The 23144-nt window shown below is 40.5% G+C and overlaps 1 protein-coding gene across 3 annotated transcripts in view; it reads left to right on the forward strand.

The window, feature by feature from the left end:
• LOC144595959 (cytoplasmic dynein 1 intermediate chain 2-like) overlaps positions 1–23144 on the forward strand; it is a 161395-nt gene that overhangs the window by 110413 nt on the left and 27838 nt on the right. For 2 of the 3 annotated variants that reach the window (XM_078403941.1, XM_078403942.1), the window contains 2 exons: positions 9994–10053; positions 10327–10442. In XM_078403941.1, the coding sequence (XP_078260067.1) occupies positions 9994–10053; positions 10327–10442 (176 nt within the window). The remainder of the gene's footprint in view (positions 1–9993; positions 10054–10326; positions 10443–23144) is intronic. The other variant, XM_078403943.1, reaches the window with a different exon arrangement.

The raw sequence follows: 23144 nt of genomic DNA on the forward strand, positions 1-23144 counted from the left end.
TTGTAGCAGCTGTGTTAATTCATGATGCAACTTTTCTCCAGCTATAAAAATTGCATGCTTTGTTCATATTTAGTTTTCAACTTTTCTGCAGTAGTACTTTGTTTTCTACAATTTGTTTGTATTTTAGGTATTTTCTTTTTTATATTTGGCCAATCTATTTTTAAACCCTTGTGTGGCACTTTATGTCTAAACAGAATATCACTGAATCTCTTGCCACTAGGTCACCGTAGAACAATCTTGACCACTGCTCATATCTACTGCTAAATCCTTGTCAGCTGCTCAGCAGAATTGAACATTCGTAGCATGTTAAATAGCTGGCAAATTTCTAACATGGAGGAATATGGAGTTTGTACAGTCTCCCCATGACCTACGTGGGTTTTCTCCGTGATCTCCGGTTTCCTCTCACACTCCAAAGATTTAGGTTAATTGGCTTGGTATAATTGTAAATTGTCCCTAGTGTGTATAGGATAGTGTTAGTGTGCAGGGATCATTGATCAGTGTGGACTCGGTGGGCCGAAGGGCCTGTTTCCACACTGTATCTCTAAACTAAACTCAACTAAATATAAGAATGCTTTGCACAAAGGATTGATTCGTTAAATAAACCTATTTAACGTGCAGCATAGGTTTACTAGGTTAATTCCCGGAATGGCGGGACTGTCGTATGTTGAAAGACTGGAGCGACTAGGCTTGTACACTGGAATTTAGAAGGATGAGAGGGGATCTTATCGAAACATATAAGATTATTAAGCGGTTGGACACGTTAGAGGCAGGAAACATGTTCCCAATGTTGGGCGAGTCCAGAACCAGGGGCCACAGTTTAAAAATACGGGGTAGGCCATTTAGAACGGAGATGAGGAAAAACTTTTTCAGTCAGAGAGTTGTAAATCTGTGGAATTCTCTGCCTCAGAAGGCAGTGGAGGCCAATTCTCTGAATGCATTCAAGAGAGAGCTAGATAGAGCTCTTAAGGATAGCGGAGTCAGGGGGTAGGGGAGAAGGCAGGAACGGGGTACTGATTGAGAATGATTAGCCATGATCACATTGAATGGCGGTGCTGGCTCGAAGGGCCGAATGGCCTACTCCTGTACCTATTGTCTATTGTCTACTTGTAATCTATTACTCAACGTGGATTATACGTTCATTTTTGATATATTCTGCACTTCCTAACTAGTGAACCCACAGAGCTCTTTCAGCAGGTTTACTACTGCTTGTCAGTAATTGTGACCCTTCTCCATGTTTTTAGTAAAATAAACCAACCAGTTAGAATTAATCTGTACATTCCCATGACTTTCCTGTCTATATAAATGACTTAATATCAAGGAATCTCAATTGCAAAGATTTGACTAAATGTTTTTCTGGTGGATTTAATCATTAGAATTAATAATATATAGTCACAGGCAGTAGGCCGACAATTGGTGTAGATTAAAGCCCCTTTCACTCAAGTTGTCCTTCATTAGATTAAAGCTGCCTTTTACAGTTCACCTGGATTGAGGATTTCGATCAATGGTTAGCAGTGTTTCATTTTGTAAAATTACATCACTAATCATCAATGGCCATGATGGGGCTTCCACACTCAGGATAGAATCCAGATAAATGTCATGTCAGCCGGTGCATCAACTATTTGCAACAGGGGATAATAGGTTTGCATTTTCATAGCTTAGTGCAGGCTGAATGCCTCCTCTATTAGACTGAAGTCTATTTAATTCAGTGATGCATGAATGGTACATGAATATTTTCCATGTAATATTCAGGCAAGGTGACAGTATTGTGTAGATAGCCTCGGTTGTGCCACAGGCCATTCCCTGGAGTAGAACATGTGACAGAACTGGTACAAGAAATATGATTTGGTGAATCTTAAAGACAAAATATTCACCTCCCCAGAATACTCCTACTTTTTCATCGAGATGAAAAAAAACCTGTATGTGTTGTCCCCATTTCTTATAATCTCGATTGAAAGAGGCAAGTAGAGAAAAGCTAAAGCTATTGGAGTAATGCCTTGCTGATCTTGCAAGTTGTGGATTTCTTAACATTCCGACATGTAGCACTTGAGCCTACATTTATTTACGATTAAAGGAGGAATGTTCTACTTGAACTAGAACATTTTAGTTGAGAGGCTGGAAATTGAAATGCAATAACAGGGTGAACCATCAGCATATAAGATGCATGTACAGTGCCCTTCATAATGTTTGGGACAAAGACCCATCATTTATTTATTTTCCACTGTACTCCACAATTTGAGATTTGTAATAGAAAAAAACACGTGGTTAAACACGTGGTTACATTGTCAGACATTAATAAAGCCCAATTTTATACATTTTGGTTTCACCATGTAGAAATTACAGCAGTGTTTTTCCACATAGTCCCCCCATTTCAGGTCACCATAATGTTTGTGACACAGCAATGTAATGTAAATGAAAGTAGTCATGTTTAATATTTTGTTTGCTTGAAGTCTGCGATTCATGGACATCACTAGTTGCTGGGTGCCTTCTCTGGTGATGCTCTGCTAGGTCTGTATTGCAGCCATCTTTAGCTTATGCTTGTTTTGGGGGCAAATCCCCTTCAGTTTTCTCTTCAGCGTATAAAAGGCACGCTCAATTGTGCTCAGATCGGCTTGGCCACTAAATAATTGAACATTTTTTAAACTTTGAAAAACTCCTTTGTTGCTTTAGCAGCATGTTTGGGATCATTGTCTTGCTGTAGAAAGAACTGCCGGCTATTCAATAGACAATAGGTGCAGGAGTAGGCCATTCGGCCCTTCGAGCCCATTCAATGTGATCATGGCTGATCATTCTCAATCAGTACCCCGTTCCTGCCTTCTCCCCATACCCCCTGTTTGAACTTGAGCAGATAGGATGTGTCTATACATTTCAGAATTCATTATGCTACTACCATCAGCAGTTGTATCATCAATGAAGATAAGTGAACCAGTACCTGACTCCTGAAGAGTGTTTCTGATCTGTCGGACAGATGTTTGGGGATTTTTCTTTATTATAGAAATAATTTTTCTGTCATCAGCTGTGGAGGTCTTCCTTGGCCTGCCAGTTCCTTTGCGATTAGTGAGCTCACCAGTGCTCTCTTTCTTCTTAATGATGGTCAAAACAGTTGTTTTTTGATAAGCCTAAGGTTTGGCTGATGTCTCTTAACAGTTTTATCATCGTTTCTCAGTCTCATAATGGCTTCTTTGACTTTCATTGGCACAACTTTGGTCCTCATGTTAATAAACAGCAATAAAAGTTTCCAAAGGTGATGGAAAGACTGGAGGAAAGACCGGGTGCTGAGAGCTCTCTAATACCTGGATTAAGGAGGCATTTAAGCACACCTGTGAAGCCATGTGTCCCAAACATTATAGTGCCTTTTAATGGGGGGATCATGTATAAACACAGCTGTAATATCTACATGGTGAAACCAAAATGTATAAAAATACCCTTTAATAAAATCTGACAATGTGCACTTGAACCACATGTGATTTTTTTCTATTACAAATCTCAAATTACACAATAGACAATAGGTGCAGGAGTAGGCCATTCGGCCCTTCGAGCCAGCACCGCCATTCACCGTGATCATGGCTGATCATCCACAATCAGTACCCCGTACCTGCCTTCTCCCCATATCCCTTGACTCCGCTAGCATTAAGAGCTCTATCTAACTCTCTTGAAAGCATCCAGGGAATTGGCCTCCACTGCCTTCTAAGGCAGAGAGTTCCACAGCTTCCCAACTCTATGAGTGAAAAGGTTTTTCCTCATCTCCGTTCTAAATGGCCTACCCTTTATTCTTAAACTGTGGCTCCTGGTTCGGGACTCCCCCAACATCGGGAACATGTTTCCTGCCTCTAGCGTGTCCAATCCCTGAATAATCTTATATGTTTCAATAAGATCCCCTCTCATCTGTCTAAATTTTAGAGTATACAAGCCCAGTCACTCCAGTCTTTCAACAGTCCCGCCATTCCGGGAATTAACCTCGTGAACCTATGCTGCACTCCCTCAATAGCAAGAATGTCCTTCCTCAAATTTGGAGTATTGTGTGCAAAATCACACACAATACTCCAGGTGTGGTCTCAAGAGGGCCCTGTACAACTGCAGAAGGACCTCTTTGCTCCTTATACTCAACTCCTCTTGTTATGAAGGCCAACATTCCATCAGCTTTCTTCACTGCCTGCTATACCTGCATGCTTACTTTCAGTGACTGATAACTAGGACACCCAAATATCCTTGCATTTCCCCTTTTCCTAACTTGACACCATTCAGATAATAATCTTCCTTCCTGTTCTTATCACCAAAGTGGATAACCTCACATTTGTCCACTTTAAACTGCATCTGCCCACTCACACAACCTGTCCAAGTCACCCTGCATCCTCATAACATCCTCCTCACAGTTCACACTGCCACCCAGCTTTGTGTCATCTGCAAATTTGCTAATGTTACTTTTAATCCCTTCATCTAAGTCATTGATGTATATTGTAAATAGCTGCGGTCCCAGCACCGAGCCTTGCGGCACCCCACTAGTCACTGCCTGCCATTCTGAAAGGAACTCATTTATCCCTACTCTTTGTTTCCTGTCTGCCAACCAATTTTTTATCCATGTCAGTACCCTACCCCCAATACCATGTGCTCTAAATTTGCCCACTAATCTCCCACTAACCTTATCGAAGGCTTTCTGAAAGTCCAGGTACACTACATCCACTGGCTCTCCCTTGGCCATTTTCCTGGTTACATCCTCAAAAAATTCCAGAAGATTAGTCAAGCATGATTTCCCCTTCGTAAATCCGTGCTGACTAGGAACGATCCTGTTACTGCTTTCCAAATGTTCTGTAATTTCTTCTTTTATAGTTGACTCCAGCATCTTCCCCACCACCGATGTCAGGCTAGCTGGTCTATAATTTCCTGTTTTCTCTCTCCCTCCTTTCTTAAAAAGTGGGATAGCATTAGCGACCCTCCAATCCACAGGAACTGATCCTGAATCTATAGAACATTCTTCCTCTTTGAAAATGATCACCAATGCATCCACGATTTCTAGAGCCACGTTCTTAAGTACCCTGGGATGCAGACCATCAGGCCCCGGGGATTTATCAACCTTCAGTCCTATCAGTCTACCCAACCACCATTTTCCCGCCTAATGTGAATTTCCTTCAGTTCCTCCGTCACCCTAGGATCTCTGGCCACTAGAACATCTGGGAGATTGTTTGTGTCTTCCTTAGTGAAGAGAGATCCAAAGTACCTGTTCAACTCGTCTGCCATTGTTCCTCATAATAAATTCACCTGCTTCTGTCTTCAAGAGACCCACATTTGTCTTAACTATTTTTTTCCTCTTCACGTACCTAATGGTGCTTTTACTATCCTCCTTTATATTCTTTGCTAGCATACCCCCCGTACCTCATCTTTTCTCCCCATATCGCCTTTTTAGTTGCATTCTGATGCTCTTTAAAAGAGTCTCAATCCTCTGGCTTCTCGCTTATCTTTGCTTTGTTATACTTCTTCTCTTTTATTTTTATACTGTCCTTGACTTCCCTTGTCAGCCACGGTCGCCTCTTACTCCCCTTAGAATCTTCCTCTGGAATGAACTGATCCTGCACCTTCTGTATTATTCCCAGAAATACCTGCCAAGACTGGAGCGACCAGGCTTGTATACACTGGAATTTAGAAGGATGTGAGGGGATCTTATCGAAACATATAAGATTATTAAGGGGTTGGACACGTTAGAGGCAGGAAACATGTTCCCAATGTTAGAGGAGTCCAGAACCAGGGTCCACAGTTTAAGAATACGGGGTAGGCCATTTAGAGCAGAGATGAGGAAAAAAAATTCAGTCAGAGAGTTGTAAATCTGTGGAATTCTCTGCCTCAGAAGGCAGTGGAGGCCAATTCTCTGAATGCATTCAAGAGAGAGCTAGATAGAGCTCTTAAGGATAGCGGAGTCAGGGGGTATGGGGAGAAGGCAGGAACGGGGTACTGATTGAGAATGATCAGCCATGATCACATTGAATGGTGGTGCTGGCTCGAAGGGCCGAATGGCCTACTCCTGCACCTATTGTCTATTGTTCCACCGTCTTCTCTGCTGGGGTCTCTTTCCAGTCAACTCTGGCCAGCTCCTCCCTCGTGCCTCGATTGTCCCCTTTGTTCAACTGTAGTGCTGATACTTCCGATTTTCCCTCCTCTCTCTTAAATTGTAGATTAAATCTTATCATATTATGATCACTACCTCCTAATGGCTCTTTTACCTTGAGTTCCCTTATCAAATCCGGTTCTTTACACAACACTAAATCCAGAATTGCCTTCTCCCTGGTAGGCTCCAGTACAAGCTGCTCTAAGAATCCATCTCAGAGGCACTCCGCAAACTCCCTTTCTTGGGGGTCCAGTACCAACCTAACTTTTCCAGTCCACCTGCATCTTGAAATCTCCCATAACCACCATAGCATTACCTTTGCGACATGCCAATTTTATCTCTTGATTCAACTTGCACCCTATGTCCTGGCTACTGTTTGGGGGCCTGTAGATAACTCCCATTAGGGTCTTTTTACCCTTACAATTCCTCAGTTCTGTTCATATTGACTCTACATCTCCTGATTCTATGTCACCCTTTGCAAGGGACTGAATATCATTCCTTACCAACAGAGCGACCCCACCCCCTCTGCCTACCTGTCTGTCTTTTCGATAGGACAGATACCCCTGAATATTCAGCTCCCAGTCCTGGTCCTCTTGCAGTCATGTCTCTGTAATTGCCACAACATCATACTTGCCAATATCTAACTGAGCCTCAAGCTCATCCACTTTATTTTTTATACTTTGTGCATTCAAATACAGAACTTTAACTTTGGTATTCACCTCCCTTCTCACACCAGTCACTATTGGCCCTGGCCTTACTCTCTTATCCCTTCTCAAACTTTCCTTCCTATTAATTTGGGAGTCTTTTGCAACTTTTCCTGTATTCACTTCCAATTGTGGAGTACAGAGGCAAATAAATAAATGATGGTCTTTGTCCCAAACATGGAGGGCACTGTAGCTCCGTTAAGTGCTTTGCATTAAGTGTAATGAAAATTTGGAAGTCAGGACACATCTAACAATTTATTTGTTGTCATACAAATGCATAAGGAGAGGTGATGACAAACGTGGATGGTTACATTCATTCTGCAATGCTACCATTTCGCTGGGAAGATGCTCCAAATCTTTTCAATTATAGCATTCAATTATAGTATAAGAATCTCTGCCACATAATTGAATTGAAACAGAGAAATAATTAAATTGAGAAAAACACAAAATGCTGGACAAATTCAGTGGGTCAGACAGCATTGCCAATCAAGCTCCTGACTCGCTGAGTTTCTCTGGCACTTTATGTTTTTCTCAAGATTCCTGTAGCTACAGTTCCTTGTGACTCCAAAGAATGAAATTGGGTGTATAACCTAGTATTGATCAGTCTCCAACATCGGGAATACAAAGTGGCTCCCTTATCATTTTAGCTTGTAAACATCTGGGGAACCTTGTCCTAGAGAACCCTGTCCAAATTGGGAGAAGCATCCCACTTATGAGTCAAGCAACATCCTGACATAGTTATCCTCATAGATATTAATTAGTGGGAAAAAAAGCATCATAGTTCTGATAATATAATATTCATTGAATTTTAAATCTGCATCTGTCTTAATTATTGATTTTATTGATTCTTTTAGAGAGTTTTTCATCATTAATCACGTTAAATTGTAATCTTCTGGTGAATGGTTAAATGGAGAATTAGTTCTCTGTTTCTTTCATGCCATTAGGTCTTATTGAGATATCTTCACAGGCTGCGCAGGGTCTCTGGACTATATTATAAATATGCCACTGACTAATTAATCCACCCATTTTAGCCCCAGGTCAAAATAAATTGGTGACATCGATGCAAGGTACAATGTTGCATTGATTTGATGAATTACAGATCACAATGCAGCATCGCATTTCAATCATGTTATGAAATGTATTGGGCTCATGGTTAGCACATGGTTTCTCCCGAAGCAAGTGCATTAATCACATGATTTATCCTTGAGACTGATTCTAATCCATCTTGTGTACAAAGTTGGCCTCGTATTAGACCGTTTTTAGTCCATCTGATGTTAAAATGTACACTGAGGATTTTACATTGTAACACACCTTCTTCACTCCTGACAATTTGCATGATTTAACAAACAGCATTTTACAATGTGCCCGACCATTTTGAACCTTTCTAGTAAATATGCATAAAATTGACTTATTGGTAAATTTCTCAAATTCTGGTCTGCCGTAGACATTTTAAAAGACGGGTAGGAGTAAAAGTAAAAAAATTAATTTGCCTCAGTGTAAAAATGCTTGAATTGTATTATTAACTTTCATCCTAGTTCAGTTGCATGATATTATTAAAATATTTAGGTTACAATTAATTGAAAAATATAAATTCTACTGAATGCTTTTTCTTTAAACATTTAGAAGGGAACCTTGGCAAGGGTACAAAAGCAGAGACATTTTTGCTAAAGCCTGGGGCTATAGTTAACCTATAATTGCACCAGTGTCAAAACTTGGCAACTGTTAACATTTTTTTAAAACCCTGGTAAAGTCTCAGAGATGCTCTTCACCAGTGGGGTTACTTGTTAACCCAATTCCTGAACGAATTTTACAATTTCCTGCATGCAGTTTTTTTAAAAAATACGGGCAATCTGTTACTTCAGTACAAAATTAAGAATGCATTTTGGCTGTGACTGAGTAGTTAATTGAGATGTAGTATAGTTCATTTTACATGCACAAGTTCTTAAGCTTAAGTGTAAAGTATTCAGAAGAGAGTTTTAATCAGGTTTAGCAACTTTAAACAAATATTGCAGTCAATTATGACTGTGCATTTTAACCCAAACCAGATGTTATTCCATTCTATCATTATTCCAATATATATGGATGGATAAATTCAGCATTATGTTTTAACTTGTGAAAATAATTAATTAACATATTGGGAAGTAGCAACCCTCACTATATGCAGAGACTATATAGAAGTATTTTCTGAAAAGATTATGAATTAGCTGACTACATGTGCATTTAAGATTCTTGCAGAATTTATTTACTTGGATCTTCATCTGGGTTCATGTGATGGCATAATAAATGTAGGAGGGCCAAAGTCTCCAAAAATGCATGCCTAGTTTTCCTCTCAATTAAAATGGAATGAAAATGTTGTGATTTTACATTGCAACTTACCCATATGTAACTATCTTTTATATGTACGAGAGCTAATCATTCTATGATAAAAAATACACACAATTCAGATGTCACTAGGGCACAAAACAATTTCATTTTTCCTTCAGTTCCCTGAATGCCATTTTGTCTTTTAGTTTTTGTTTACATTTATTATTGAGTATTTCTGTAGTCATTCTTTTTATTCTTTCCCCATACTCATTCTTTCTAATTTTTCACACAACTTTATGCTACTTTAGTTTAGAGATACAACATGGAAACAGGCCCTTTGGCCCACCGAGTCTGTGCCGACCACCCATACGCCATCCTACACACTAGGGATCATTTACAATCTTTACCGGACAAACCTGTACGTCTTTGGAGTGTGGAAGGAAACCAGAGCACCCGGGAAAAAACCACGCGGTCACGGGGAGAACGTACAAACTCCATATAAACAGCATCCGTAGTCAGGATCGAATCCGGGTCTCTGGCGCTGTGAGGCAGCAACTCTATCGCTGCGCCACTGTGCAGTAGCTGTGTGCTACTTTTTAAAACTAATCATGAATCCTCTCTGGTAGTTAAGAATCTTTCTGTCATTTTTTCCCTCACTTTTTAATTGATTTTATTATTTGTTCAATTAAATTGGTTAGATTATTCATCCTTCCTGCATAGCCTGAAAGCTTTAACATTATTGATCATCTTTACATTAGTGCAAATGTGTATCGCAAAAATTAATGTCCAATTTTTAATTAAATTGTCTGGAATAAATTGTGCATCAGTACTAACATCACTAATTGAAACTCTTTTTGACAATGCTGCATGGTTGACTGATGGATCAATTAGGAACTTTCATTGGGATACCGATCCTTCAGTTCTGCAGCTTCAAGCTGACTCTGATCTTGGGTATTGTTTACGTTCTATTTTTTGTATTTTTTTAGAATTGATAAATATTCCAGATATTGTGCTTTGTACTAATTTTTTTAAATCTTGGATATGAGAGCTGTATAAAGTATATTTTCAGTATTTATTAACTTATATTTTTCATGCACGTCTGTCAATTTTAAATAAAATTACAACCAACTATGTTTTATTAAACTCTCAAAAGTATCTTCATTATTTAGCAGTAAAAGTCATAAAATTAAAATCGATCTCCCTATTCTGAACATTTGCTGACAGGCGTGGATCAGTCAAGCTGGAGATGGCAAAGATCACACAGGTCGACTTTCCTCCACGGGAGATAGTTACTTACACAAAGGGAACACAAACTCCAGTCATCACGCAGAAGGCTGAAGGTATGTTGACTTTTAATGTAAAAATGCAAATTTTGGTTATTATTAAAAATGTATTTTCTAGAGTGTAGTAACCCAATGATATGTCTATGAGAGAATACGTTAATGTAATTGCTCTCCGAGCCTGCATTGTTTTGATGTGCTGAATGGCCTCCTATGTTTTAAGGAGGTATGAAATGGCTTGAAAGCTGGCTCGAAGGCCTACTCCTGCACCTATTGTCTATTGTCCATTGACATCTTCAGGAGCTCATTATTGGAGGATGTCTATCATCAACTTGATCTAAAACATGTATTTACATTCTTGAAAGGCATTGGAGTTGTTGAAGCTTTTTAAATTTATCTTCATTCAATTTGGTCAAGTCCGCCACAATACCATATCACTGGAACTTAAGGATGTTTTGCACTATTGCATTACAAAAAATAACATAAATCAAGTGCATTGAAAAATAATTTATATTTGATCAAAAATGTGCAGTAATGGCAATTACATCTTAGAAGTTTTTAAAAGTTTGAAAACATCTAATTGTGCATTTTGTTTTCTTTTATCCTCAAAGTACTTATAAACATATAAAGATGTATTTATTTTACATATAAATATACCCAATTTCTCATCTAACAGTGGGGATGTAGATATGTGATGGATGATTTGAAAAAATAATTCTTCTGCTATCTGATGTATAAGTAGCAGCCAAAACTGGTTATGAGATACTCGTGTTTATTAAACATCTATTAAAAATATCTGGAGTAGTCGTAAAAAGCTACAATTTGAATGGGATCTTGTAATTTGGCTCAAGGGTGAAATACTTACAGAAGGTAAGCTGTAGCCCAAGTATAAGCGCAACTTCTGGTTAAGTGAAAATTTGTAAGTCAACATTCATGGGCAACCTTTTGGATCATATGGTAGGTAGGAAGGGATTTTTTTTTTTTTCATTTGTCTGAAACTATCAAGAGTTTTTGACGAGTTTGGATATTATATTTCCTACTTCTGGCACTGCGAGAGAGATTTCTGGTGTTTGATCAGTGTCACCCCTCTGAATTTGCTTGTGTCTGAAACAGCAATGAATACCAATGTACATGGATAGGAAAGGTTTAGAGAGATATGGACATAAAGTGGGCAGGTGGGACGATTGTAGATGGGCCACCTTGGTCAGCAAGTTGGGCTGAAGGGCCGGTTTCCCTGCTGTGACTTTATGACCAATGATCTGGAAAGATGCCAGGACCTAATTCTCCTGACCAGTCATTGTAAGCTGGAGTACCCTTGCAGAAGGAAGTGAGACTTGTTTCTTTATTGTCGTTATATTGCTTTGGTGATGTTTTACTATTTTTTTTAAACTTCATTTGTTGATGGGTACTTTCTCCATCATTGATCCAAATCTTCAATACCTGTTTGTACATTACAGCCATCCACAGTTCCACTTTATTCACATATATTCATAACTATATTTCACAATCTCTACCAATTGGAGCCGCCTCCTTCTGTTTGTCGAATTTTCCACCACCATTTACAACTAGACGTGGAAGACTTCAGAGATTTGATCTGTTCCATTGATTGGTTTCTGTTAATTGCATATTATGTTTGCTATTATGCACACATTTTTTTGCATTGCAGCTTCTTCACCAGTTTGACAGCCCATTTTTAAATATGGCAGATGCTGTTCCAGACAATGCTTTTTACACTCCTCACTAAACATTTCTAGTTCTGCAGATGATTCACACTGCCTCGCCTTTGAGCTGCTGGATCTGCTTTGAGTCTATTCCATTTACCACAATTATTGTGCCTCACAACACAAAGGAAGATTTGACTTTCTCCACAAATTTTTGAAAGGTTTTTATTAATGCTGTCATGGACAAATGCATCTGTCACAGATAGACAGGTGAGGATCAGGTCAAATAGCAATGCACAGGAACGCATAGGGCTGTAGAGAGTAGTGGACTCAGCCAGGTCCATCATGGGCACAGGCCTCCTAACCAGGGAAAGTATCTATTATAAGGTACTGCCTCAAGCAGGCAGCAGGTATCATCAAGGATCTACATCTGGGCCATGCTCTCTTCTCATTGCTACCATTGGGAAGGTGGTACAGGATGTACCACACCACTAGGTTTAGGAACAACTACTTTCCTAAAACTGTCAGGTTGCTAAACCAATCTACACAACCCTAATTCTACCTCAAACAATGGAACAGTGCGGCCAGCCTCTTGCACAACTATGGACTTGTTTTATTTTGCTAACTATGTTTTTTTTCCCACTAATGTCCTGCTTCTTGCAGTCTTCTTTCTTTTAGAATTTTATGTGAGATTTATATATAATTTATTTTTTAAAAATGGTGTGTTTGTCTCAATCTATGTGCCTGTGATGTTGTGTTTAGACTGTGAACTTTAGACTTTCGAGATACAGCGTGGAAAAAGGACCTTCGGCCAACGAGTCCGCGCCATACACCAATCACCCCGAATATTAGCACTATCCTACACACGGGACAATTTACCATTTTACCGAAGCCAATTAACCTACAAATTTGCACATCTTTGGGATGTGGGAGGAAACTGGAGCACCCGGAGAAAACCCACCCGATCACAGAGAGAACGTACAAACTCTGTGCATAGTACAGGATCGAACCTGGGTCTCTGACGCTGTAAGGAAGCAACTCGACCACGCCACTGCGCCACCCTGTGCAAGGGCCTTGTGCCCTGTGACATTGTGCAAACAAGATTTTTCATTGTACCTCTATTTCACCTTAGTTGTGCATATGCCAATACATTTGAACTTGTAGTTTGTTGCTCGAGTTGGTTTTCTCGGGACATGCCACAAACCTAATGTGGGAGCTATGTCCTTAAGTACTCAACCAGCTCGCTCACTGATGGTGCTGGCAAGTCACTTCTGCTAATGGGTATTGAAGTCCCCACATCACTTTCTGGAGCCACACAGTTCCCTATAGTTTTGCCAGGAATCAAACCTTGGGCAGCTATTTTTTTTCTCATTTATATGATGTCCTCAGTAATGTTAATATTCAGCTCATCCTCATATCACCTCTTTTGATCCCTCCATTGTCTCTAATTTATTAGACCACAAATTTGATGTGCTGATCACCATCCTCATTAGTGATGGAACACACCATGTGCTAAAGAGAAGGTTGAGGAAACAATGATTGTTCACCCAGAGTGACCAGTGAATTATCTATCTTGGCATCCTCCTGACAGTTTGATTTGCTGTTTGTAAAATCAAGAAACAGTTGAGAGCATTGGCTACCTCCGAAGCTATAGGACCAGAAAACCTCTAGGCAGTAGTACTAAAGCTCAAGCCAAGCTGTTCCGCTGCACTTACAGCAGGATTGTCGTAAGGAAAGAGATGGGGCATCTCAGTGGGTCAGGCAGCATCTCTGGAGTAAAGGAATAGGTGACGTTTCGGGTCAGAATGCTGAGGAAAGGTTCATAGATACATAGAAAATAGGTGCAGGAGTAGGCCATTCGGCCCTTCGAACCAGCACCGCCATTCAATGTGATCATGGCTGATTATCCACAATCAGTACCCCGTTCCTGCCTTCTCCCTATATCCCCAGTTTCTGCTAGCCCTAAGAGTTCTATCTCACTCTCTTTTGAATGCATCCAGTGAATCGGCCTCCACTGCCTTCTGAGGCAGTGAATTCCACAAATTCACAATTCTCTGGGTGAAAAAGTTTTTCCTCATCTCAGTTCTAAATGGCCTACCCCTTATTCTTAAACTGTGGCTCCTGATTCTGGACTCCCCCAACATCGGGAACATGTTTCCTGCATCTAGCGAGTCCAATCCCGTAATAATTTTATATGTTTCTATAAGATCCTGTCTCATCTTTCTAAATCCCAGTGAATACAATCCCAGTCGTTCCATTCTTTCATCATATGACAGTCCTGCCATCCCGGGAATTAACCTCGTGAACCTATGCTGCACTCCCTCAATAGCAAGATATCCTTCCTCAAATTAGGAGACCAAAACTGCCCACAACACTCCAGGTGTGGTCTCACCGGGGCCCTGTACAACTGCAGAAGGACCACATTGCTCCTATACTCAAATCCTCTCGTTATGAAGGCCAACATGCCATTAAGCTTTCTTCACAGCCTGCTATACCTGCTAGAAAAAAACTGCAGATGCTGGTTTAAATCAAAGGTAGACATAAAATGCTAGATTAACTCAGCGGGTCAGGCAGCATCTCTGGAGTGAAGGAAAGGGTGACGTTACGGGTCGAGACCCTTCTTCAGACTCATGTTAGGGGAGGGGGCGGGACAAAGATAGGATGTAGTAGGAGACAGAAAGACTAGTGGGAGAACGGGGAAGGGGGAGGGGAAAGAGAGACAGAGGAACTATCTGAAGTTGGAGAAGTCAATGTTCATACTGCTGGGATGTAAATTGGCCAAGCAAAATATGAGTTGCTGTTCCTCCAATTTGCGCTGGGCCACACTATGACAATGGAGGAGGCCGAGGTCAGATTGGGAATGGGAGGGGGAGTTGAAGTGCTGAGCCACTGGGGGATCAGGTTGGATAAGGTAGACTGAGCAAAGGTGTTGAGCGAAACGATCGCCGAGCCTGCGCCTGGTCTCGCCATTGTAGAGAAGATAGCATCTGGAACAGCAGATACAATAGATGAGTTTGGAGGAGGAGCAGGTGAACCTCTGCCTCACCTGGAAACATTATTTGGATCCTTGGATGGAGTCGAGGGGGGAGGTAAAGGGACAGGTGTTGCACCTCCTGCGGTTGCAGGGGAAAGTACCTGGGGAGGGGGTGGTTTGGGTGGGAAGGGAAGAGTGAACCAGGGAGTTACGGAGGGAAAGGTCTCTGTGGAAAGCAGGAAGGGGTGGAGATGGGAAGATGTGGCCTGTAGTCGGATCCCGTTGGAGGTGGCGGAAATGTTGGAGGATAATTTGTTGTATACGACGGCTGATGGGGTGGAAGGTGAGGACAAGGGGGACTCTATCCTCGTTACGAATGGGGAGAGGGGGAGCAAGAGCGGAGCTGCGGGATATAGAGGAGGCCCTAGCGAGAGCCTCATCTATAATGGAAGAGAGGAACCCCCGTTTCCTAAAGAATGAGGACATCTCTGATGCCCTAGTTTGCAACACCTCTTCCTGGGCGCAGATGCGGCGTAGACGGAGGATTTGGGAGCAGGGGATAGAGTTTTTACAGGAAACAAGGTGGGAAGAAGTGTAGTCAAGATAGTAGGTTTGTAGTAGATGTCGGTCACTAGTCTGTCTCCTGTGATGGAGATGGTGAGATCCAGAAATGGTAGGGAGATGGTCCAAGTATATTTAAGAGCACGATGGAAATTAGTGGTGAGATTTATGAAGTCAGTGAGTTCTGCATGGGTACAAGAGGTAGCACCAATGCAGTCGTCAATGTAGCGGAGGTGGAGTTCGGGGATGGGGCCAGTGTACGCTTGGAATTGGCGGCGCTGTGCAGCAGCTGCGGCTCACCTGCAGTCCGTTTGTCTTTTGTGTTTTTTGTCTTAATTGTAGTGTTTAGATGTGATGTAATGTTTTTTTGTGGTTGTGTACTATGTGTGGGGGGACTGAAAAATGGTCTCTTCCGAACGGAGACCCGACCTTTTTTTTCTGAGTTGTGTCTCCATTCCCGCTGCGGCCTACCATCAGCCAAACACCTGGAGCTGGTGGCCTCCAGCTGGGACCACCTGGGGCTCTGGTTCGCAGAGCACGCGGACTGCACTCACCACCAGCGGAGCTGACTGCCTTCAGAGGCTGTGGTGGCGCTGCGAGTGCGACTGCGACTCGCCTTCGGAGGCTTCGGCCGCGGGCCGCGTGGATATCGGAAGCTCGCAGGCCCCTGGGTAGGGGCCGACATCAGGAGCACCGCCAGCGGCAGCATCTTCGCCCGCCCCAAATCACGGGGCTTGGGTCGACCCGCTGCGGACCTTTCACCGGCCGCGGGATGTTTTCCGCTCGGCGGGGGCTTCAATGTTGGGGGCCCCGACCGCCCCGATGTGGCAAGTTCCACAGCCTGACCGCGGGAGAAGACGGCAGGGGAAGAGAAAATACATTCTTGCCTTCCATCACAGTGAGGAGGTGACTGGAGGAGACTCACTGTGATGGATGTTTCTTTTTCTTTTGTTTTGTGTTGGTTTGTGATTGTGTGTGTTATTGCTTATTTTTATTGCTCTTATTGTTGGACTGTGGGTAACGGAATTTCGTCCAAAAGACTTGTTTTTTTGGATGACAATAAAGGTTATTCTGATTCTGAACAGGGATTGTTCGACGTACCCTACAAAGAGGCAGGCATAGCTGGGGCCCATGCGAGTGCCCATAGCTACACTCGGATTTGGAGGAAGTGCGAGGAGTCAAAGGAGAAGTTGTTGAGGGTAAGAACCAGCTCTGCTGGGTGGAGGAGTATTGGTAGATGGAGATTGGCTGGTTCTGCGGTCGAGGAAGAAACGGAGGGTTTCCCCCACCAGGATGGTCTTGAAGGTCTTGAGAGATGTGCATTGTTCATAACACTATTATGAATGGTACTGTTAGATCTTTAAAGGTCATTTGAACTACACGAGCAGACAGATAGACCCTTAATTTATAGCTCACCTGAAATAATTCAGTTTTATTTTAAATGTCAATTATGTAAAACCTTGGAAATACAATCCACAACTTTCCTTACTGGATCAAACTGCTAACAAGCTAACACACTTAATCTCAAAAATGTTCTTTCCAATAGTGAATTTTCATTTATGATTTAAAATTGCATTTCAAATTAATTTATCAGTTAAAATCATTTAGTATAGTAAAATATGTTTCATTGTGTTGTATTATAGGAAGTGGATTGAGTCAAATGCTTTGTGCCTAGAAGGACACAAAGACTTTTAAGTTAACAAAACACAACTATTTCACAGATGATTTAACTTTGATTAACCCACTCCACAGAAACACATCATCTAGACGACTGTAACTTCACTCATAGTTATTGCTAGATTACAGACATACTTTTCTTTCCACCTCAATGAAATACATCACAATTTTGATGTTAAGACACAGTTAAAACTTGGTGGTTCATTAACCTTGTGTTCGGTGTACATTGACAATAGTTGTTCACAATTGCAGTAATTGCTACATCAGTGCAGAGTCTTTATTGTAAAGTCTGCTTCAGTGAAATCTATTGATGAAAGCCAGACTGCAATAAATCTGAAAGCAAGTGGCATTTTATTTTTTAGAAATTGACAATATGGCACAAAATTGCTTTGATGTGGCTGCCCTCTTGTACTCTACATTTGTTAAGCATGTTATCATTTCAGAACAAGGGAACATTTTTCTTTAACTCCTACAAAATGGAACACCCAGGTACTTCCCTGTACAAAAGACTGAAATTGTGAATGTTTTGGGGTAACCAATACTGAACTGATTAGAAGAGCTAATTATTGAAAGCCCATTACAATCAGATTTTAAATATTTGCTATTTTATAATAAATGTTTAAATTTGAAACAGAGGGAGTTAGATATAGCTCTTGGGGCTAACAGAATCAAGGGATATGGGGAGAAAGCAGGAATAGAATGGGGTACTGATTTTGGATGATCATCCATGATCATATTGAATTGCGGTGCTGGCACGAAGGGCCGAATGGCCTACTCCTGCACCTATTTTTCTATTGTACAAAATGGAATTCAACTCTGCATAATCTTGAAATTAAGCATCCGTGTCTGAGATTAGAAACTAGAAAATGGAATATGTTAGGGCATAGGAAAGACTATTATCATTTCCTTTTTTTTGTCAAAAACAAAATAAAAAGCATACAATTTAATTTAAAAAAGTGAAATGGTATAATACAAAATTATTTTATTTTTTACAGTTATTTTGGCTATAAATAATTAATCTAGCATGATGCTGTTTTTTCAAAAAGTTAAATATTAATGTTAACTAGACCAAGTGGACCGTTGGGCCCAAACCTCCCCTGCATTGGTGCAGCTCCCCCCCCCCCCCTCCTCCTCCCGCCCCCCACTCCATCCCCCTCAACCCTCCTCCTCCCTCCCTCCCCCCTTCCTCCCTCCCTCCTTCCCCCCTCCCTCCTTCCCCCCTCCCTTCCTAGGAGATAGATTTAAACTTTAAAATGTGAATAATTTTAAAAATATAAAACCGATTTCAATGAAACTTCTTCCATTAGCACCAAAGGGACGACGGTGAGCCTAAAATTGTCGCGCTCTCATGTACCGTTTTGGCTGTAGTTCAGGAACAACCAAACAAACAAACGAGAATTTTAGTATATAGATGAAAAGCTAACAAGCAATGTTGGTTCTCCATTACTTTAAAAAAGATCACGCTTTTGGATGAAAATAGAAGTGAAGTAAACAGATTTTTTTGGCGGGGGTGCGGGTTGCATTTCAAAGTGACTACTGAAAATGCTCTTTAAAAAATCTTTAAATCCTTTTTTTTTGCACTGTCAAAAGTGTTGACAATACATCTAATAATGTTAATTGATTTTGTTTTGTGATTTTGGATGTTGTTGAATATGCGAGTATTATTAGTTGTCATTGACTAATTAATTTCAATTCACCACAGATTCAAAAATTGATTCATTTGCATAAAGATTTTTTTAATAATACAAAATGCAATGTTTTGTTAAATAATGAGAAAATCCAAAGAAACATCTGAACTGAATATAAAATTAAAGTGGAAAAAATCATTTCTGCCATGATCATGCTTGAGCCTACAGTATCCCGGTGATTATTTAGAACACCCTTTAACTTACTGGTTTTCAATAGGTAAATTGGATAACTTAGCAATTATGGAGAATAATTTATTTATTTTGGTCGGCCTGATTTAAAAGAAAAAATTGGTTGAGTTTTTAAGTTCTTAAGGAGCTGCCCATCTCCATATCTTTAACTAGGAGTACCAGAGCTTGAATTACTGTTTTTTTAAAATGTAATATGGTTTGCGTTTTATGTGTAGTGTGTGGTGAGGGAATAACATTTTCCAAATAGTTGGCTAATGTTGCACCATATTGGGAGGATATCACAAGGAGGAATGTCAGAGAGAAGGTTTAAATCTTACTTTACTGATCTGAACGTTTGAGATCCAGAACTCCAAGTTTCAGGGAGGAAACGATGAATGATAAAAACTTGGAAGTTAAAATCTCCAGACTTTTACTATGGTATTGGTTTGGTCTTATAGTTATTTCATGTGTGTCGCATGGTTCAAGTTACAGAACACAAACAGATTTATAATAAAAATGAAAAATGCTGGAAACCCACAAGGGATGTCTGTGACCTGAACTATTAGCTCTTCTTCACAAGTTTACGTTATAGGAGTAGAATTAGGTCATTCGGCCCATTGAGTCTACTCCGCCATGGCTGATCTCTGCCTATTCCCATTTTCCTTCCTTCTTCCCATAACCCTTGCACCCGTTCTAATCAAGAATTTGTCTACCTCTGCCTCAAAAATATCCACTGATTTGGCCTCCACAGCCCTCTGTGGCAATGCGTTCCACAGATTAACTACCCTCTGGCTAAAGAAGTTCTTCCTCACCCCCTTTCTAAAAGAGTTCCCTTTAATTCTGAGGCTATGACCTGTGGTCCTCGACTCGCCCACTAGTGGAAACATCCTTTCCACATCCACTCTATATCTAAGCCTTTCATTATTCTGTAAGTTTCAATGAGGTCCCCCCTCAACCTTCTAAACTCCAGCGAGTAGATGCTCAGTGCTCAAGTGCTCATCTTATGCTAACCCACTAATTCATGGAATCATTCTTGTAAACCCCCTCTGGACCCTCTCCAGAGCCAGCACATCCTTCCTCAGATAATGGGGCCCTAATTTGCTCACAGAACTCCAAATGCAGCCTGACCATCGCCCTACAGAGCCTCAGCATTACATCTCTGTTTTTGTATTCCAGCCCTCTTAATATAAATGCTCGCACTGAATTTGCCACCTTCTTTCCACAAATGCCATCTGGCCTGCTGAGTGCTTCCAGCATTTTCTGTTTTTATTTCAGATTTGCAACACCTGTATTTTTTCATTTTCTGCATGCAATTTTAGCATACACTAAGTGCACCAGAGAAGAGATCTTTAAGTTTGTCGCACAAGATGAGTCCATATAACCCAGCAGCTGATTTTTTAATGGAATGTTATTGTATTTTACGTTTAAAAAAATAGGATAAAGTTTCTATTATGTTTACAAAATTGATCATCTATGAAGATCCAAAGAGTCGTCTTTCCCAAAAAGAATGATGTCATTCTAAGTATTATTTCTTAGGTTGCTAGATGAGCAACAGTGTTCTGTGAAAGTTAGGTGCTCTTACAATTGTTATCCTTTCAGATCTCTTGTAATAAAGTAGCTTTCTCTCTCTCATTTAATATCACGGGTAAAATTGTTTGTCTTATGTAATTTTAAATATCTACTGCATTATTAGAAACAAACATAATTGAAGTGTCACTGGCCAGTTTCAGCAGAGATATCAATACATTGTCATGGAATTATTGGGTTAAGGCTTGAAGTGATCATTCTGTTTCTATGTATGTATTATTTTTCAATGAATGAAGCTGCATTTCCACTTTTTGCTGCAAGATTATTCCATGTGATGTAAAACATAGTTATTATAGTTGTGAGATTCTAGTCCTGAGAAAATGTTCATTTTTAAATTATTTAATGTTAAGGTTTTGGATTTGATTGTATGTAAAACTGTCAAAAAAGTGACATGGGGTGGCAAGCACACCTGCAGAGATTATTTCAATCTTGGGTGTCGCGTTTCTAGTTTTGTGCTTAAACAGCGTTGGACCCCTACTATGACAGACTGCTTTCAGATTAATAGATTGTTCAGTGTATAAGTGATTTCTGTGAAAGGATGTGCGTCTTCTGTGTCTCAGTGTGATTATTTTGGGGAAAAAAGCTTTCATTTTTAAGTAGCACAAAAGCTATAATTGGCATGCTTTGTACAGAAGTGTCAGTGTGTGAAAGATCGGAATCACTGTGAATTCTTTTTAAGCATTTCTTCCCCTCTGCACTACCGCCTCCTCAGTGGGGTCATGCAGATCACTAGCTTCTCCTGAAATGGCCATTTTCTCTGGCAGGTGTATTATACCCTGTGTTTTCAGATTGTTTTTTCTTTCTGAATGGATGGCAGGTTGATTGCTCTGGCTACATTCTTAGAGAAAGGGCTGACAAATGCAGCAGTCCTCGCTCAAAAGGCAGTGATTACTGTTTTCCTTTGCAGTTGATTGAAGCCCTTGAAAGGAAAGATTTTAACTTTCCAATTTGGTTGCAAGTATGACCATATTTGCAGGATATTGAAATTCTTCATGCTATTAGCCCATTTTTGTAAACTTGACAGAATGGTAGGCAAATTCAATCCCTATTTACTATTAAATTTACACATACGATTATCATTTTTATAAAGCAAAAGTTAATATTGTAGTATGCATTTCACCACTATTTTTCTGAGGGGGGGGGGCATAATTGCATTGTCATTGTCTGCATAAAAGTGTTTGTTGCAAGGATATGAAAATCCCTTATAGCAAACACATTTATGTTAGTGTGGCTTGGCAGCTGTTGTGGCCTTCGTGATGCATTTTATTCAGTCTTCAGCCTGAATGGTTGCCTTTAACTCCCCTGGTGGGCCAGTAATTGCAGTCTTGATGTTGGAGTAAATGTGATTGGAGGCAGTCAGGCAGAAAATTTTGTGCCATCCCAGTGCCACCTTGTATTGGAGAACATAATCTCAGTAGTACCATCTGTTCTTTGTTGTCTAGTCATCTGGACTAGCCGCTGAGACCTGGTTTGGGCAGCTGGTTTCCATTCTTTGACTAGTTCATCTCGTGCAGTGGAATAGCTTGCTACCCTCAGTAAATAAACTGAACTGACAAAGCAATAACTTTCCAAAACCAGAATTTATATTTGGCCTCTCAAAGTGCAGGGAACCTTCTTGCGGCACTGTTTCTCGATAGCAGTGTGACCTGGCTAAAAGCTAGGAGGTAGGAACAATGAGTAAAACAGAATGAAATAGATTTTTAAGACTGAAGTATAAAATTCAGATTTTCACATTAAAACCACATGAATTAAAGCAACAGAAAGAGGATGGGAAAAGAAAAACAGAATTTTTTAAAGGATTTAATATGATCATATGGACATAAGCTGCTTTTTTCCTCGATGGTCCCATGTTAAATGTTCTTTAGGATTGCCCAGTAGTGATTCAGCATGCTTTAATAATACAATCAACTCCTTGATTGACAACAAAGTGCTGGAGTAAACTAATGAGTCATAAGTTCATAAGTGATAGGAGCAGAATTAGGCCATTCGGTCCATCAAGTCTACTCCGCCATTCAATCATGGCTGATCTATCTTCCCCATTCTCCTGCCTTCTCTCCATAACCCCTGACACCTGTACTAATCAAGAATCTATCTGACATGCATCTGTGGAGGGAATAGACAAATGCAATTTTTTTTCTGGTCAGGGCCCCCCAGATGGATGTAGTGGGGAAAAAGCTAGAAAATAGAGATGGAGGTGGAGCAAAGATGCATATGATCAAGGAGACGGAAACAGCAAAAGAAAAACTTTTACCTCCAAGTTGTGCAAACACAGAATTGGGCTTAAAAAATCACACCTTAACTTTGGCTGGTTGCAAATCCTAGAATGCCTTGCTGCTAATGTGAGAAAGCACTATTAAGAATAAAGGGCCACTGTTATCATCTCAGCGTAGCTAGGGATGGACAATAAACATTGTTTTAACAGCATAACACATATCTGCAAGAAATA

This window comes from Rhinoraja longicauda, chromosome 8 (assembly GCF_053455715.1).
Source record: "Rhinoraja longicauda isolate Sanriku21f chromosome 8, sRhiLon1.1, whole genome shotgun sequence".
Taxonomy (NCBI): domain Eukaryota; kingdom Metazoa; phylum Chordata; class Chondrichthyes; order Rajiformes; family Arhynchobatidae; genus Rhinoraja; species Rhinoraja longicauda.